The sequence below is a fragment of the Anomaloglossus baeobatrachus genome, chromosome 5 (genome assembly GCF_048569485.1).
Source record: "Anomaloglossus baeobatrachus isolate aAnoBae1 chromosome 5, aAnoBae1.hap1, whole genome shotgun sequence".
Lineage (NCBI taxonomy): Eukaryota > Metazoa > Chordata > Amphibia > Anura > Aromobatidae > Anomaloglossus > Anomaloglossus baeobatrachus.
The window spans coordinates 296,290,402-296,310,546 of NC_134357.1; the positions used below are offsets into that span (position 1 = coordinate 296,290,402).

The window sequence follows — 20,145 nt, forward strand, 5'->3', positions numbered from 1 at the left end:
GGAACTAAGCATCCAACTGCTCATTACGAGTACGGAGCACCCAAGCATGGCAGTGCTAGCACATCACTACTGATGATCTCTCCTGGTGATTCTCCTGCTTCTTCTGACATCATTTTGATTGATGGGTTACTTTTCTTCTGCTCTGCTGTGTTGATGGGGTGTCACTGCTGACGGCATGTTGCCTGACCGCCACCTCCCTGCTGCGTTGTGCTGGGCAGGAGGTCAATCAACATGACGTTGGCAGTGACGCTCCATCAACACAGCAGAAGAGAAGGAATTGCTCTATTGGTAGCCAGAAAATTGCCATCAGGAATAGTCTGTGACTGGTCTGAGCAAGGAGAAATTGCCGCAGGGCAGCACAGGCAGGTAGTTAGCAACTACCTGACAATAGGATCTTTGCCCCATAGGGGAAAAAAAAGTCCCAGAAAGGCCCTTTAAATCAGGTTTTTGTGTTTAGTTAGTTTTTTTGTTTGTTTTTTTTTAACTTTTTCCATTTTTTTGTACCTATCACAATCTGTATTGTAAAATAAAAAATAGAAAATCTTGCACTTTTTACACTGGCCACTATAATTTTTTTTACATGCTTTTGTTTTAGGAAAAAAAACCACAAGTACATAGGGTCATGGTCTGACCATTGTGGCTATCTTTTGTATTGAAGTGTCTAATGAGCCTGTGCATAGGTCATGTGTGAAGGGAGAGGGAGCAGGTGAGCTGTGAAATTGCCCATTGTGATTTCTAGATCCTGAGTTATCAGCTGTGTAAGGCCCCCTTCACACTTCAGTGACAAACACTGACGTTCTTCACTGACGTGTAAAACACGCACATGTCCCTCCGTGTTCCATGATTCACAGCACACGTGGGTTGTCCATGTGCAATCCGTGATCCGTTATTCGTGATTGCAAATGGACATTACTCACCTGCCTTCGCTCCTGCTGTCCATGGTGCCTCGGCTCTGCAGCGTCCGCCCACCACTCTCTGCAGCTACTTCTGGGTCGGCTGTTCCTGCTTTTATGAATATTCATGAGCCGGGCAGGAGCTGCAGAGAGCGGAGGCTGCACAGCGAATCACTGGAAAGGTTAGTTGAAAATGTTTATTATTTAATATGTCAGTGTTTTTCTGGTACGTGTTTCACTGATCACACACGGATCATACTATAGTGTGGTCCGTGGGTCATCAGTGATGCCAGAAAAAACCGGACTTGTCTCTGTGCAGAATCACGGCCAAGGGTGCACGCTGCACGGAGACCCGTTCAGTGAAAAATCACTGATGTGTGAGCAGTGCCATTGATTATAATGTGTCTGCGTATGTCAGTGATTCTGGTATGTACAAAAAAAAGCACATACGTACCAGAATCACTGACGTGTGAAGGGGGCCTAAGTCTCTCATTGCAATCCTGCCTCTGAAGATAAGGACACTGACGTAAATACTTCCTGAAAGCACAGGAAGTGCGAGTCTAAAAAAGCCCCAGTGGTCAGTGTGAAAATTGAAGTAGCTAATATTTTTTTTTTATTAAGCTCATAATGTGGAAAAAAAACATTGTCAAGATTTAAAAAATGAAAAAAATACATGTAACAAAAGTTTTCTTTAATCAATGGGTCATTTTTTAATGATAGCTTCACTTTAATATCTGCACTGGGTTTGCTGTTGACTTGCATTTTGGGAGGTGCCATTGTTACCCTTCTTACAGAATTCTGACGCATAGTAGGAGCTGAGATTAGGTATTTTCTCACGTTTTGGATTTTCGGATGGTTGTTGTTATTTTGCTAACTTTTAGCAGATAAGAAAAGAAATAATACAATTATTGTATACAAATATTATGTTGTACTGTAGAAATAGTTTGTAGAGTTTGTATACTATTATACTTAGTCTGAAACCTCCATTTACATTACTATTACCTCCATTTCTCCATGTTTCTTTAACGTTACATCTGACTCTGTCGCAGCACCATTAAAGTGGACGTTTTCAGCCTGACCTTCCAGGAACTGGAGGAGCTGGTATGTACGCTATCTTCAGATCATCACTTCTCTGGCTCCACAATTTCTTATAACCTACATCTTCTTCCATTATGTTTCTTTCTTTTTTTTGTAACTAGAATGTATATTCTCCCTCTGTTAGGTCTCTGAGCAGTTGGTTTGTCAGCTTCCACCTCCTAACCACAACTCTCGCCATCAGCTTTCCGAACTCTTGTACCAACTTTATCTTACTCTACGTGAGCTTCACAAACTCCAAGACCAACTTCCAACAAGGTGACCACCTAATATTGCTATCTGCTATTATACTATTATATAAAGCCATATTTCTTGGAGGTTTATCTAAAAGATGTGCAGGATATTGCAGTTTAGCTGCACTCACTTCCATTGGGTCTGAATTGCAACAGTAGACTTTTTGTTGTCTGGGGTGTAATCCTGGACAACCCCTTTAAAGTTCCCATGTATCATTGCAATATCTGCAACATGGCTCTCCAGGTAACATTATATCAATAATACCTGGAGAGCCCTGCATATGGGCCAAAGTGTTTGCATATGGGCCAAATATTTTTTTATTAGGACCAGAGATGAGCAGACCCGTGGAAGTTCGAATTTTAGATAAAGTTCGGTTTGGGCTTGACCTGAACCCCAATGGACGTCACTAATTGGGTAGTTGGGGTCTCTGTCCACATACAGCCAGCTATAAACAGAACACTTCTGGGGAAGGGTGGGCAGAGTTTTTCCATTTTTTTTTTTATGTTTGTGAACACTACATCCGATCACGCCGTTGTTACCCCAGTGTGAGCCGTTCGAATACTGCATATGGATCGCACTGGGCTGAGTACCGAGCATAGCCAAGCACAGCAATGCTCCCACAAGTGGTTTGCATACGTGAAGCAGCCCCGAACTCAGAACCCAAACTCAATTATTTTTGTAAAGTCTGTGTTTGGTACATACACTAAACACCGAACCTCGGGTTCACTCATCTCTAATTAGGACCCCTCATGCTCCAGGGCCTAGGTACAGATTAATATTACTGGGCCTTCATGCAAATGATGAACCAGGGCCTCCAATCTATCATGTCCTCTCATGTGGCCAAAGCATTTTTGGACCCAATGAGGAACCAATGTATGGTTTCACCAGCAATCTTAGTGCCTGTATAACTTTGGCCTTTGGTCAATGTCACTGTAAAGTCCAAGGAGGTAGCGGCACATCCATGATCTGGTAAAAAAATGTAAAAGCTTTAGTTGAAGTCCATAAAAAACAATAGCCTGTATTTACTTTATCATGGATGTACATCTTTGGACTGTCTTCCTCACCTGTTAGACTGTAGCATGGCAGCTGGACTTGGCACCCTCCGGATTTCAATCGGCGGGACATATACCGTACTTTATTATTGGCGTGGTGAGCTCAACCTATGGTAGTTTTCTCCTTGCTGTTTATAACACCATGTTGGTTCAGATTTTTGTAATGTTGCCAATCACTATAAGTTTCCGTCTCATATTATGTATGTCCTTCTTTTCTTAGGGATGGCTCATCCCCACTGTGTGATTTCCATCGCAAATTTGCAGATTGTTTACCTAGTTGGCTACAGAAGGCATATTCAACCGCTCTTGAGAGAGTTCAAAGAGCTGTGCAAATAGATCTGGTGAGGTGTTTCAGGATTAATAATAATAATAATAATAATAATCTTTATTTCTATAGCGCCAACATATTCCGTAGCGCTTTACAATTCAGGAGGATCATATACAAACAAGTAACAGTTATAGAACTACAATATTTAGAGGGAAAAAAAATACAACCCTGCTCGTGAGAGCTTACAATCTACAATGAGATGGGGGGAGAGGCAAGGTTCAAGTGCTTATTTACAATGACAATCCAACCATCTCACGGAAATGGGGCTGGATAATGGTTTCCTGGACCAGTGGGCCCGAGCCTTGAGATGCCTTTGGGTGCCATGGAGTTTGATGTGGAGTTATGTTGTGAGAGGTTGTAGAGGGACTATGTGAATCGAATCTGATTAGGGAGTGTGATAGGCCGCCCTAAAAAGATGCGTCTTTAGGGTGCGTCTGAAGCTGAGTAAGTTGTGATTTGTCCTAACTTCTTGGGGTAGAGCGTTCCAGAGGGTTGGTGCAGCTCGGAAGAAGTCTTGGATCCGGGAGTGGGAGGTTCGAATTAGTGTGGATGTTAGTCGAAAGTCGCTTGCAGAGCGTAGAGAACGTAGAGAGCGTAGATCATACTAAATCTATTATATTTAAAACCTTATTCCCCTAGCTGCAAACATAGTTCTTCATTTTTTATTCTTTGTCCTAAAATCTGTAAATTCAGTCTAAACAATGTTAAAGAGCATCTGTCACCAGATTTCATACAAATTGCATTAATAAATAGATATCTTAGACCTAATGATGTATTTACTTTGAAAATCTATATCATTCCCGTGCTTTAGAGATCCCAGATCTCATTAGTATGGTAACTCTGGTTCTTCCTTCAGCTGGTTCCATTGTCAGAGTTACAGAAACACAGTGCTTCCACAGTGGATCTGTCCACATGCTACACTCAGATTGGACGGACATGGCAGCAACTGGCATGGCCTGACCCAGAGGAGGCATTTATGATTATGGTGAAGTTTACTGAGGTAAGAATTGTAGATGTACTGGAAAAAATATGAGATCTGAAGTGGGGGAATAAAAGACCTGGGAGCCCAAATTGGGCATACAGGCCACATAACAATACAGAGGAGGGAGTGAAAGTTCTGTATTGACTAGACACACCTGCCCACACTGTAAAACCACCACCACTTTTTAGTGGCTGATGCATAGCACTCTCCTTGACTGCTCCAACATCAAAAGTGGCCATCATTTCTGCTCAGCGTGAATCGACTTTCATCAGTGAACAGCACTGAGGTCTACTGGTCCCTCATCCAGCAAGACAATGACTCATGTGCTTGGTGCTGTGGTTAGTACTCTTGCAGGTTGTCTAGCACACAGACCACACTGATGTAAATGATTTCTATTGGTCTGAAATGACACGGGTGCCTCTCACCTCCCTTAAATGTGACTGGAGGGGTGACATACATCATCTGGTTCCAAAGGGCATTGTTAACAATGAAGTGGTCATCAGTGTGGGATATGGCCAAAGGACGTCCAGTTCTATGCCTTTCTGTTTAAGGGTGCTTTACACGCTGTGACATCGCTAGCGATCTCGTTAGCGATGTAACACGCCAGATTGCACATACGATTTGTCGAGATCGCACATGTGACCGGCGCTACAAAAATGACCTATGTGCGATCTCAGCAAATCTTATCTGCGATCTGGCGTGTCACATCGCTAACGAGATCGCTAGTGATGTCGCAGCGTGTAAAGCACCCTTTACAGTCTCTCATCACTGTTGCAACCTGCTGGTGACACTCTGTGACAATCTAAGCTCAGTGGCCACTTTTATCTGAGAACATCCTGCTTGAAGCCTCACAATAGCAAGGTACTGTTGATCAATTGTTAGGCGTCATCTTGGTTTCATAATGTCAGAAAGTGAACAGCATGATGAGGAGGACTGTTTATATATAAGTTCTAATACACCCCTGAAATTTATTGGATGATTCATGAATCAAACACCTGTTGTGAATTTTGCCATTAAGCTCCTTGTTAGAGAACAGCAAGTTCTGCCAAAAGTACTGAAACATTGAACAGTTGGACATGTGCATTCAAAAGATTAAGGAAGAAACTATTGGCGAGGTGGTACAGTGTCCCGTCCAGATTACACAAGATGTTTCCCAAAGTGGACTCCTGTTGCTGGAGGTGTGGTGAAGGGGAGGGGGTCTTTGTACATGTCTTCTGGTCCTGCCCAGCTCTGCAGCGGTTCTGGGCTAGAGTGGAAGAGGTGATTAGAGGTGATTAGACATGTGACTAGAACAAACTAGGTTCTGGGTCCGGAGTTGTCACCTTAAGTTCGTCTGAACAGGTTACAGTGCATTATAGGATCCTGAAATTTTACCTGACAGCCAAATATCCTTAACTTTTTGTGAGTAGTGTATATGGTATATAAGGCAACATTGATTGGTTATCACTAGCACACAACATGGATGGGTTCAACACTGGGGAAGGGTATAGAAAACCATGGTCTTCCACTATGAAAAATATAGTGTATTTAACAAAATACAGTTTTATTTTCAAAGGCAATAAATCATTAACAACTAAAGAAATGGCAGTTGTATAGTGTGGGTGGTGGCCAGGGGGGTGTTTGTGAAACGCCCGCGCCGGGGCCTGCAGGGATGGCACGGTCACCGGACCGGTGGTATTTGGGGTCAGGCTGTGAGTGGCCCGACCCGGCTTCCGTGACCCCGGCGGGTTTCAATAAAAGGAAAGTCCGATAGTCAGTCCGGTGTGACAAGGGGGATGGAAGGAGGGTAACAGGGTTCCTGGGGAGCTTGCCATCGCTCACAGCGGCCACTGAGGTCTCGGCCTCCTCTGCCGCCACTCTCCCCCAGGAAACGGGACGGGAACGGGGGATGCTAGCAGCGCCACCTGTGGTATGCGACCAGATGGGCGGCACGGTGGCTCAGTGGTTAGCACTGCAGCCTTGCAGCGCTGAGGTCCTGGGTTCGAATCCCACCAAGGACACCATCTGCAAGGAGTTTGTATGTTCTCCCGTGTTTGCGTGGGTTTCCTCCGGGTACTCCGGTTTCCTCCCACACTCCAAAAACATACAGATAGGGAATTTAGATTGTGAGCCCCAATGGGGACAGTATTGCTGATGTATGTAAAGCGCTGCGGAATATGTTAGCGCTATATAAAAATAAAGATTTATTTTAATTTTTATTTAGATGTTTAGCCGCCGCTACGCAGTCTCTCCGGGGCAAGTGTTACAGGCAGCCGGATGGAATCGCTCCCCACGGGTGAAGCGGGGGAGCCCCGGGAGGTTTATGAGGCCCAGGGCAACAGTCCTCAGGGACACCGGGGGCACGGGGCGGCAGCATTACTCACACCAGTCACAGAGTGCGGGTTCCAGTTTCTCTTTATTTAAAGTCCGTTCCACATCGCACCCTGGTGCTGCTCCTCGCCGCCTGTATCCTCTGGTCGGTCCCGGGCAGGTAGGAGGAAGGGGTTCGGTGAGGTGATCTGGGGGTCCCTCTCTTTCGGTGCGTTAGTGCTATCCCCGTGGCATGGAGCATCTTGGGGACCCGCCGCCATTCTGTCTCTCTCTTGCCCGGTAGCGTACACCTTAACCGCCACCAGGTACAAACGTTCTCAAAGATCCCCAGTCCTCGGCTCCATCCCCATCCTAAAGATGTTATCAGCCCTGGACTCGTAGCATCTCCTCTACAGGAGCTGTGCTGTGGAGGTCTGCACTCTCTCGCAGTCTCTGACGTTCTGATAAACTTTCTGTGTGTTCTGCACTGTACTCACTACTATTCAGGCCCCCCTCCCTTTGGGTTGTCATGGGGACCTGCCCTGTGCAGCCACCTGCTCATTAAGGAGACAGGATGAGTCATGAGGCTCAAAACTACATGCTGCAAAAGCTATTAACTCCTTCCTGGCAGTGTGATGTGTGGACTTCATTCCTCCTGCCCGGGAAAAAATGGGGTAACATTTAATACCCTGTAACGACCCGGCTGCAGGGGCGTTACATTTGCCTCAAGCGCAATAATCTATAGGGGTGCAAAATTATAAACCAACACCCACTCCCATCCCATTGCCACCCACAATGTAAAATGATCGACATCTGCCACCACAGTGAGAGCTCGCCTTGGAGCTGATCATGCAGAGTGCAACAACCAGGATGAGTTTGTCATTGCTGCCTGCACTGTGCAAAATCAGAGACTGAAATTGAAAAAATAGCATAATGAAGTGAGATTTGTCATCTCGATGTCATACTGTGCAGAGTGCAGCAGCCGATGGAACTGCTGTGCTCTGCAAAGCCAGCGACCGAGATGACAAAAAATTAGCTCGGAATGATTGAAGACAGATGAAGACAGTATACAATCAAATGCAGTGCATATAATTCAGCACTGTCTTCATTTAGAACTAAGAGCTGATTTGATATTTTTACGCTTTTTCGACTCTAACTATGGTAAGGGTTAGGGATTGCGTTAAGTTTAGTTATGGACTTAAAGCATAACCTTCTTTTAATTTTGATTTCATAAATCAATAGTACACATTAACATAAGCAACTTTGTAATGTCTTAGACAAATTTGCTTCTTTCTCTTCCAGAATTGATCAGTTATTATAAAAAAAAATAATTCTGAGGTAAAATCTGTATTCAGTGAAGACTTTCACTTTACTGAGATAGGAGATGGCAGCTGTTACCATGAGATTCTATGATGGGAGGAGGAACTATAGGCAGAGGGAGGAGCTAGAGGCAGAGCTCCGCCCCATCCTCCTGTCCTCAGAGAAACTCCTCAGTAACAACTGCCAGTCGGCTTCCTGTTCCATCATTCCTTCTGTGTGTATTAAGCTAGAGTTTGGCTGAGGGGAAGAGCTTGGCCTAGTTTTAGAACTAGGGATTTGCTACGGGCTAGGGTTAAGGTTAGGCTTAGATTAAGTGCTGGTAATAGGGATAGGGCTAGGGTAATAAAATATTTACATGCAAAAAAGTAATAAAGGAAAAAAAATGTTAAACTTGTTACTTACAAAATATTCGCAAAAAGCAGAAAAAAAAGGTTGTCAATGAGTAAACTCTAATTACAATGCATGTTCTTTGTGAATAAGGCATTTAATATAGTTATTACTATATTGATAGAAGGGACATTATTGGCTCCTGAGTTAAGGGGCACAAAATAGTTGCTTTGCCCCAGGTGCTGGGAACTCGCCCTACACACCTGAGTTATGGCGTTGTAAATACTGCCGTTGTTTATTTCACCTTAGTCACACATCTCCATCGCTTCCACAGGACATGTGCCGTATCGCTGTTATGTACTGTACAATGATTAAGCGCAGGGCAGAGGAGGTTTCCGATATTAGAGATGCTGGGCAGGCCGCAAACAAGGTAAGCATGGTAACTTTATCTGTTCATACTTGATGCCAAAATAATGTTTCAACAAATGTTTGTGATTTTATTTTCATACTGTGGAATATTCATTTGTCCTCAATATACTATCGGTTTACATGGGCCATTTTCTAACAATACATGTTTGATTATATTTAATTCTGAGTAAGGGCATACAAAAAAACACAGGTTTGTTTCTGAAAAATTAGCCTAAGTTGTGTATATATTATGTTCTATACAAAGGGCAGCCATGCTAATAGGGTCATAGACATTAACAGTATTTTAATCCATAAAGGGAACCAGTCAGGTCCCTTATGCCCTCAAGCCAGCCGCATTTACATTTGAATGTCAATATTCCCTTCCTAATCAGCCCTGTGTAACATAATTCTCTAAAATCAGACTTTAAAAAAAGCATTTATTACCTCCGTTTTTCATATACTAAATAGGCCTTTGACTACTCCAAGGGGCTTTACTTCCCCAGACTAGACGGCTCTAAAGGCATGGAGAATCCTAAGCTGGCCATACGATCCACACAGTTGTAACTTCTGAAAACTTATGGACCAGTTTTGTTAAACTCCTTAAGGACCGGGCGTTTTTTTTATTTTTGAGCTTTTGTTTATTTCTCCCTTTATTCCAAGAATTATAACTTTTTTTATTTCTCTGTCAACCGTAGCCATATGAAGGCTTGTTTTTTTGCAGGAAAAGTTGTACTTTTTAATGACAGTATCTATTGTATTTTATCATTAGAGTTGAGCGATGTTCGAGGTTCAAGGTTCGCCAATTTCATGTTCGAGTGATTTTGGGGGTGCTTGAGATCGAACTCGAAAGCGAGTATTTTGCTAAAAGCTCGACAGCTCGAGTTACGTTCAAGAACGGTTCGATCAGAAAAAAGCCTTGCTAATTACTAGCTGGCTTTTCACTGTAATAGTGTGAGTCACTCTGTGATTCACACTATTATCAAATTTCAGCGTATAGTGTGCGGGGGGGGGGCGCGCGTTTAGATCAGTGCTGCTGGGATAATTCCTTTCCTGTCCACTGACCCAGAGAACCCGGCCACTGTACCCACCTGCCCACTTTTGCCACGCTATTTTTATAGCAAACAGTGCTGAAACTTAGTGGCATCCAAAAGGTGGCTGCTATACTCCATTGTTGTCCCACTGGTGCCAAGCATTTTCCAGCACCTCTGCATTCAACCCTCATGCACATTTTGCTTCGCTATTCTTATAGCAAACAGTGCTGAACATAAGTGGCATCCAAAAAGTGGCTGCTATAATCCATTGTTGTGCTACTGGTGCAAAGCAATTTCCAGCACCTCTGCATTCAACCCTCATGCACATTTTGCTACGCTATTCTTATAGCAAACAGTGCTGAAAATTAGTGGCATCCAAAAAGTGGCTGTTATAATCCATTGTTGTCCCACTGGTGCAAGCAATTTCCAGCACCTCTGCATTCAACCCTCATGCACATTTTGCTATGCTATTCTTATAGCAAGCAGTTCTGAAAATTAGTGGCATCCAAAAAGTGGCTGTTATACTAATTTTGTGTCCCACTGGTGCCAAGCAATATCCAGCACCTCTGCTTTCAACCCTCATGCACATTTTGCTACGCTATTTTTATAGCAAATAGTGCTGAACATAAGTGGCATCCAAAAAGTGGCTGCTATACTCCATTGTTGTCCCACTGGTGCCAAGCAATTTCCAGCACCTCTGTATTCAACCCTCATGCACATTTTGCTACGCTATTCTTATAGCAAACAGTGCTGCCAGTTGTAGGGCCATAGTTGCATTGTCAGGGATAGTCAGTGTTGGTTCTTCAGCTGTCAATAAAGCTATACCACCTCTGCAATCTACACCACCTCTCAATTTTTGCTACCACATTTTAAGTGGCTAATCTTGTTGCTAACCAAATGAGTGGCAAAAGGACAGATGCTGGTGGAAAGGGGAACAGGCGTGTTGGAAAAGGAAAAAAAGTTTGTGTCCGTGGGGAAGGTGGCAAAGCTACATTAACATCTGCTGAAGATAAGCCGTCTTCCAGCAAAAGTAAGATAACTACTACTTTCCGTGGACAATCCGATGTGCTCCCTTTTTTACGGACCCGAACAACTGTAAGAAAGGTAGATGATGCACAAAAAAAGAACATGCTTGAATGGATCTCAAGTGCTCCAACAAGTGCCCTCTCCTCCACCTCAACTACCACATAAAAAAAACAGTCCTCTGAGTTGTCATCCCAATCACACTTGCTTTCTCTCAGCTCTCAAGTCTCCACCTGCCCTGCACAGTATGGTGTAACAGAGATGGCTGAGTCTGCAGAGCTGTTCAGTCACACTATAGCCTGGGAATCAGAGGTCTGCTCCCAAGCTACAGTGAGTACAGACCAGGAAATGGTCTGCAGTGATGCCCAGAAGCTTTGTGACTCAGATTCAGGCCCTGATGAACAAGTTTATGAGCATAATGTAGACCCTCATTCCCAAACTGTAACACCTGTTGGTGGAGACAATGAGGAACATACTGATGACGATGAGACGCAAATACCAGATTGGGATGATAACTTAAATATTCAGTCAGGGCAGGAAGAGGCTAGGTTTAAGGGCGAGGGGAGTGCAAACACAACGCTTGATGATGAAGTTCTAGATCCCACCTACTGTCAACCCACAGTCAGGCACTTGAGGTCAACAGAGGCGGTGGAGGAGGATGCAACTGACGACGAAGTTACCTTGCACCTTCCTGGATAGAGTCGGAGTACTGGTAGCACGTCTACAACTGCATCCTCAGCCACCACTCTGCCTCTGAGCACAAGTCGGGGTGGCTCAGCAGGTCGCATGTCCTCTAAGCCTTGCCTAGCCTGGTCCTTTTTTGACCTTGCAAAGGATCTCCCAAATCATGGGATCTGTAAAATTTGTCAGGAATCTATAAGTAGAGGCAAAAAGCTCACCAGTTTGACAACTTCTTCCATGAATCGTCACATGAATACCAAGCATAATTCCCAGTGGGAAGCTCACTGTGCTGCAATGCGGCATAGCGTAGAGGGCCAACCACCGCCTGCCCCTTCCAGTGCCTACACGCACTCTTCATCTTCTGTGACTGTGGGGACAGCTGTCATACCTGGTTTTCCACGCATACCTTCCACCACTGTAACCGCAACAGGCAGTTTGCTTGGTAGGTCGTCAGTTGGTTTGGAAGGGGAAACAAGTGCGGGTGTACAGCTCTCTCAGACATCGATAGCACCAATGTTGGATGAAAGCAACATCATGTCTACGCCTGCACTTTCCTCACAAACCCGCATTTTTCCAGGGACACACTACTGTCTACACACATCAGCCAGATCTCTGTCCCTCAGATGTGGACAAATAAAAGGCCATTTCCTCCGACCCATGACAAAGCTAAGAGGTTGACTTTATCCCTCTGTAAGCTCTTGGCTACCGAAATGCTGCCTTTTCGCCTGGTGGACACACAGGATTTTCGAGACCTTATGTCAGTCGCTGTGCCCGAGTATCAGATGCCCAGTCGCCACTACTTCTCTAAGAATGGTGTGCCTGCGCTACACCAGCATGTCACACACAACATCACCGCTTCCTTGAGAAACTCTGTGTGTGAACGGGTGCATTTCACCACCGATACTTGGACCAGTAAGCATGGACAGGGGCGTTACATGTCGCTGACTGGGCACTGGGTAACTATGGTGACAGATGGAGAAGGGTCTGCTGAACAAGTCTTGCCGTCCCCACGACTTGTGCGTCAATCCTCTGTATGTATAAGTTCCTCCAACGCTTTTGCCTCCTCAACCTCGTCTGGGTCCTCCACCTCCGCCCCAAGCCTGCCTGTTCAGGCCACCAGCGTTATAACTGCGCACAAGGAATCACGCACACCTCCTTACTATGCTGGCAGCAGAGCACAAGGGCATCAGGCGGTCTTTACCTTGAAATTACTTGGAAATAAGAGTCACACAGCGGCTGAGTTGTGGGCAGCTCTGCTGTCTGAGTTTCATAAATGGTTGTCTCCACTCAACCTGCAGCCAGGTAAGGCCGTGTGCAACAATGCTGCAAACCTGGGTGCGGCCCTTCGCCTGGGCAAGGTGACACACGTGCCTTGTATGGCTCACGTGTTGAACCTTGTTGTCCAGCAATTTTTAACACACTATCCCGGCCTAGATGGCCTTCTGCATAGGGCACGAAAACTGTCTGCTCACTTCCGCCGTTCAACCGCCGCAGCTGAGCGAATTGCATCACTCTAGAAGTCTTTCGGCCTGCCGGTTCATCGCCTGAAATGCGATGTGCCGACACACTGGAATTCGACTCTCCACATGTTACAGCGACTGTGGCAGCATCGCCGAGCACTGGTGCAATACGTCATGACGTATAGCCTGGGCCAACGAGATGCAGAGGTGGGACAGATCACCCTGATGGAGTGGTCTCAGATCAAGGACCTATGCACCCTTCTGCACAGTTTCGACATGGCGATGAATATGTTTAGCGCTGACAATGCCATTATCAGCATGATAATTCCAGTCGTTTTCATGCTGGAGCACACAATAAACACTATTCGGAGTAAGGGGGAGGTTCAACAGGAAGGGGAGGAAGTATATGAGGATTCATATGCGCAAGGGATAACAATATCACCAAGGTCCAGACGTTCATCATCACCAAGGCGGCAGGCATGGGACGATGGGGGAGAGGGATTAACAAGGGCGCATGGTAGCAGGCAAAATGTTGAGGAAGGTGCAGGAGAACATGAAGAAATGGAGGACGAACTTTCCATAGACATGGAAGACTCAGTAGATGAGGGAGACCTTGGTCACATTTCAGTTGAAAGAGGTTTGGGGGCGATGTCAGAGGAAGAAAGAACGGTTAGCACCTCTATGCCACAAACACAGGGTGGACTTGGTCCGCATGGATGCGCAAGACACATGAGCGCCTTCTTGCTGCACTACCTCCAACATGACCCTCGGATTGTCAAAATTAGAAGTGATGATGACTACTGGGTTGCCACACTATTAGATCCCCGGTACAAGTCCAAATTTTGTGAAGTAATTCCAGCCATAGAAAGGGACGCACGTATACAGGAGTATCAGCAGAAGCTGTTACTTGATCTTAGCTCGGCGTTTCCACCAAACATCAGTGGTGCACGGAGTGAATCTCCCAGTTGTAACTTGACAAACATGGGACGGTCTCGTCATCAACAGTCTAACCGTACCAGCAGCACCATATCTGTTGCTGGTAATAGCAATTTTATTGAATCGTTTCATAATTTTTTTAGACCATCCTTTGCAAGGCCAACAGAGACAAGAAGTCTGACACATAGTCAACGGCTGCAGAGGATGATACAGGAGTATCTCCAAATGAACATCGATGCCATGACTTTGCAACTGGAGCCTTGCTCATTTTGGGCTTCAAATCTTGAAAAATGGCCTGAGCTCGCCACTTACACCTTGGAGATCTTGTCGTGTCCAGCTGCCAGCGTTGTCTCAGAACGTGTCTTCAGTGCTGCTGGGTGTGTGCTGACAGATAAGCGCACACGTCTGTCCAGTGACAATGGACAATGTGGACAGACTAACATTCATCAAGATGAACAAGTTATGGATCCACAAGGACTTTACTACCCCTGTGTCATCCTGGGGAGAGTAAAGGCTTGTGGATTTGGAATGTGCTTGATGCAAATGTACCTGTCAAGTTTGCAACTGGGGCACAAGTGCTGCCACTGAAGGGGTGTCTGTGTGGCCCAATTTGTGGAAAAAAGGGAGACTCTGCTTGGAGTAACCCTTGCTGTTTTTTTAAAAACGATCCAAGATAAACAAGTCATGGTTCAGCAAAGACTTTGCTACCTAGGCCAGTGTCATCCTGGGGACAGTTAAGGCTGGCGTATTTTTGAATGTGCTTGATGCAAATCTACCTGTGAAGTGTACAACAGGGGCACAAGTGATGCCACTGACGTGGTGTCTGTGGGGCCCAATTTTTGGAAAAAAGGGAGAGTCTGCTTGGAGTCCCCTTGCTGTGTTTTACATGATTTTAGAAGGGCATGCCATGCCTATATCTGTGTCTCCTCCTCTTTTTGCTCGTCCAGCTGTTTAGTTTTCGCATGAATATTTGTCCTTGTCACTTTCCCATGTGTTTGTGTTGTCTTGGGAGTTGTTTGTCACCTTTTGGACACCTTTGAGGGTGTTTTCCAGATGTTTTAAGGTGTTTGTGATTGCCTCCCATTGTTTTCAATGGGGTTCGAGAGGTTCGTCGAACGGGGCACCGTTTGACAAACCGAACTCGAACTCTAGGGGGCTGACTCATCTCTATTTATCATATGATGTACTGGAAAGCAAGAAAAAAAACTGTGCAATTCTGCAAAGGTTTTTTGGGGGATTTATTTAGATTTTAACGTAAAAACAATGTAAAAATCATGTTAGTATGATTCTCCAGGTCATTATGATTAGGGACATATAAAACAGGCAACGTTTTGTTTTATTTAAGTAGTGAAAAAAAATCTGAAAATCGTACAAAATACAAAAAAATTCCACTTGTGTCACCATTTTCCATTAGCCGTAATGTTTTCAAATTTTGAGACGTGGAGATGTGTGAGGGCTTGTTTTTTGCACCTCGAGCCTATGTTTTGATTGATATAATTTTGGGGTAGATAACATATTTTGATTGCCAGTTATTACATTTTTTTGTATTGTTGCACAAAAAAACACAATTCTGGCGTTTTTTTTGTTATGCCATTTTCTGAATGGCTTAATTTATTTTAGATTTGATAGTTCAGACTTTTACGAATTCAGCGATACCAAACGTGTATTTTTTAATTTATTAATTTTTAAGGGCTGCCTTTTGCTTCTTAAATAACAGCATCTGTGCTGTGTATCTTCAGGGAAAGGAGCCATCAGTCAAGGATGAAGATGCAGCACTGGGCAGGGAATTGAGTTTTAGTGACATAGGCTTCAGATCTACCATAGCCATTTGTACATGAATTCAAATGCTGATTTCTAAGGAACGGAACAACGGACTGGTCCTGTAAAAATATAGCTGGACTTGGCTTTGAAAGAGCTAAATGAGTATAGAAATACTTTGGAGGGTGAAATCCTGTTGACAAATGCCCTTTAAAACAGTTCACTAGTATTGAGGTATATTGTGAAATAACCACATTCAATGACACCCCTTGCTGAGCTTCATAGGAATACCAAGATCTCTACAATTGGGGCCTTCTGCAGGCCCTCGATCTCAATGGTAACACATTGGCAACTCTTGAATGCATTATGGTGGTAGAAGGGGAAAGCAATGAGTGCTGGATGGACCTTTTGCAGGACTCAACTGCTCAAATGCCACTGTTACAGATTGACAGTTGACAGTAGCATCCGAAGTGGTTGAACTTCAGCAATTGGAACAACTCCTGAGCCCACTCTATGCACCCATACCCACTATGTTAATTTCAATGGGTTAAATTTACACTCCTCAATCCTTCATTTGTGAAAGAGAGACAGCATTGGATTTATTTGTATTTAATTTAATATGTACAACAGCCTTTCAAGAAGAAGACTATAATAGAAATAATAGAAATAAACCTTTGAAGTTAACTCAATTCTTTTCCACTCTGAACCTCTTTACTCTCTTACCTATGGTGTCCCTTTCTCTCAGCTGTGTTTAGTGGTGAACAATATTGAGCAGCTGCGGCTGGTGGTGCGTTCTCTGCCAGAGAAACTAAATTGGACATCCCTAGAGGAGCAAACACGTGATGTTATAAGTGAGACACAATTTCAGCACACACTCTATGACCAGCTGAAGAGTGCTGTGGCATGCCTGGATCGAGAGATTCGAGGTGTGGTGCAAGCTCTTGCCCAAAAAGTAAGTTTTCTTTTTTATATAGTTGCACTTTTTTCCCCTTCTATATTTTATCTTTCATTTTTTTCTTTATTTTATCACAGCTTGACTCTGGCATTGCCAAACATCTCCACTCCATAGCCAATGTCAGTGATTCCCGGGATCCCAATGATGTGAGTCTCACATCTAGCTGACTTTTCTTATTGATGTATCTATGTGTCCCTATTCTAAATAAGCATAAGTTTAGACTTTATTTAATGTTAATATGTGCCTTCATTATTACAGAGCATTGTACCAATGATGAAGTTCTTGGAATCAGAGTTACAATATATGAACCAGAATCTAGTGCAGGAAAACTTTAACTGGTGAGTGATCCATATGACTTAAATTACCATAAATCCTAATGTCTGCTTTTACAGATCAGTGAGACCTGGTCTGCTCTCAGTTCTTAACTCACAGCCACATTGCCGGGTCTCGTGACTTCGTAAGTGCTTCATAACGTTATAGGAGGCAATTAATTCACATCAGACCTAGCGGTTGGGTATTCCAATCCAAGGATGGTCAATGAACAAAGACCATTTAATGGGAACCGTAAGTTCCCAAGAAACATTTGTACTTTAGTCCACCCGTAGAGGAGGTCCCGCACTGGTATCCAAAATGGATATTTTCACAATGTTTCTATGAAATATCTAAATCTCTCAATTACATGTCGAACCAAGCGGATAGGCAGTAGAAAATCCATTGTATTTTCGGTATGTGGGAACTTAGCCTAAAGAGGATGCCTAGTTAAGAAATAACATTTCAGATATAATAGTAGTAAGGGAGTCCTTCATTTTAGGTCCTCATAATTTAACCATAATAGAAGACGGCTACGAAGAATGACTTTTCTGAGAGCCTGGCCTATGCATGCATAATGCAGACTACATATTGATTTAATTGTGCGCTGTCACAAGACATATTTCAACCATAGTGTGGCTACAGGAAAAGCAAATCCTGGCTGTCATGTTATCCTCCATACAGCTGAATGTGGGGGACCCAAAGGGAGTACAATTTGTGACCAGATTACTGCTATGGGACTCTAAAAAGAGTTTTTAAAAATGTCTTTCGATGAAGTAAGCATAAGGGAGTGCACAATGCTAGGGAGCCGCCTTATGTATCCTATAGAGGAAACTGAAGTCTTTCCTGCAGAAATAAATAAGTTTCATTCACAAATAGGGTGAACATAACAGGCATACTTGTACATGCTCTATAATGTAACAAGTAACTAATACATGTACTTTAGGGCTGTGCAGAGAAACTAGGCTTACTTTTTTGACAATTCTACTGACCACAAAGATGAGCCCTCTATGATCCCCCACACAAAGAAATGTATAGGATAAAAAAGTAACCCAAGCTTTCTCTATTGCTTCATTGAAGGACACAGGTAACCATGGGTGTATGCTGCTGCCACTAGGAGGTTGACAATAGGCAAAAAAAAGGTTTGCTTCTCCTCAGTAATATACTCCCTCCAACCGGAGCCAAGTCAATCAGTTTTAGCTTAGCGTCCGTAGGAGGCAGACACAGGGCTGCACTCAGACCCGTTTCTATCTTAGATTTGATGTTTCTTTATTAATAATTTCCCTTTTTCTTTCAGATACATCTTTTGATTGGTCAACAGAGTGGAGTTGTGTCACTCTGTCATCTCACCTTGAGACCAAGAGGACAGTGTGGGGTTCTCACTACTGTATCCTCTCTGATCTAGGAGGCAGGACCCTAACCCCCTAACACATTTTTGGCTACCAGTCCTTGCCACCATACCCCTGCCCATTCGTCTTTGAGATCCAGATGGTGTAGAGGGAGAAAACGGTTCAGATTTTTTCCAGCCTCCCAACAGACAGGGCTCAGGATGTCTGAAGACCTTCTTCCATTCTTCATACTGTGAAGAAGATTCCAGAATCTTCAGGACAGGTACCCCCTTGTCCCTAGGTCCCAGCATTTAGTGGGAATTTCTGCCTTAAAAAATAAAAATAGAGATAATAGGCCAGGAAGAGATGGAAGGGTTCCTTAGCTGGGCTAGGGATCCTATCCATCCCCTGCATTTCTCCATTCCCACCACTTAATCTTAGATTTTTGAGCCCCATCGTGACCTCTGCAGCTGATCCTGAAGATTTAATTCACAGCTTTTTAACAAGGTCTACACCAGCGACCAGACAATTCCCTCAGCCGTCCCAGCCAATCATACACACGTGGGCTTTACATGCCCGGTTTCTCTGTGTTGCCCACCATTGTCAGCCAGTCAGGCTGCTCCTATTTGTGAGGGAACATTGTGTACATATTTCTGTTCCACTTCTCTTCTCTTTCTCTCCAGCGCCATTACTATCCAATTGTGGCTCCACGTGACACACCTCTAGGAGGGTCAGACCCTCCAGATCCACAGATCACCATCCTGTGATCATGTGCCACAACCCTCAGTGCCAAATCACTGGTTCAGAACTGGGGTAATCTGTTATGTTCATATTTTTTCTCTATCAAGCCTTGTACCTCCTCTATGATTTTCTCTCAGGAGCTCTCCACTTCCCCCAAGGAGAGCGCTCCCTATTCTCTCTTTGTGGGAAAATTACACATACAAGTTAGTTCAAGGCCGACTTCTGTTGATGCCTTTTAGTCTATATATGTGTTATCCCATAGGCCTTATTATATGTCCTTTGCTTCCCCACTGCCCAGTTCCTCACTCCTGGCTCAGAAGCTCTTGCAGCCATTTACTAGAATGGAGTTTGTCCCTTTCCTCTGGACTGCTACTCTATTCATATCTGTGCCTGTTCTGACTACAGCGTTCAAACCTCGGCCACAGCATTGGTGCGTTTACCTATGCCAACATCCGCTTGTCCACTATCCATAGTGTGTCAATTGCACCATCTACCATGATCCACATGACTAATTGCAGCAGCGGTCCAAGTGCTCTGTCCACTACTCAATGAGTTAGTCTGAACATCAGGGAGGCGGATCCTCTTCTCCTACAAGAATCTGTTTCCTTTTCAGTATTTCTAGTCGTATTCTGGTCCTTCCTTCCTGCTGAACAGATCAGGACTTTCAGGGTCAGTCTGGTCTCATTTGGAAAGCCCGTACCAGCATATGAAACCTCTGGCTAAGTCTACTCTTTCAGCTCGCAGGGTCACCCTCTTGTGACCATTTTTTTTCTGCTGGATGGGATATCAAGGCAGTCTCTGCCTGCCAAATTCCTGCACCAGGCATCCTACCGGGGCTCCCTAAATGAGTTGTCGGAAGTCGTAGAGCAAGTTGCCCATATGAGTAAATAGCTCTCTTGATCTCTTCTTACAGCTGCCAATAGTTCTCAACATCATTGTCATACTCTGTCGTGTTGTGGTTCATGTTAGTATAGGTGGTTCTGCATGCAAAGTAT

At 44.3% G+C, this 20,145-nt stretch overlaps 1 protein-coding gene across 2 annotated transcripts in view; it reads left to right on the top strand.

Annotated features, from left to right (window-relative positions):
• Positions 1–20,145, top strand: part of UNC13D (unc-13 homolog D) — a 174,067-nt gene that overhangs the window by 128,654 nt on the left and 25,268 nt on the right. For both annotated transcript variants that reach the window (XM_075349607.1, XM_075349606.1), the window contains exons 19-26: positions 1,943–1,994; positions 2,116–2,246; positions 3,495–3,615; positions 4,459–4,602; positions 8,855–8,950; positions 16,563–16,769; positions 16,850–16,918; positions 17,031–17,110. In XM_075349607.1, coding sequence (XP_075205722.1) covers positions 1,943–1,994; positions 2,116–2,246; positions 3,495–3,615; positions 4,459–4,602; positions 8,855–8,950; positions 16,563–16,769; positions 16,850–16,918; positions 17,031–17,110 — 900 coding nt within the window. The remainder of the gene's footprint in view (positions 1–1,942; positions 1,995–2,115; positions 2,247–3,494; positions 3,616–4,458; positions 4,603–8,854; positions 8,951–16,562; positions 16,770–16,849; positions 16,919–17,030; positions 17,111–20,145) is intronic.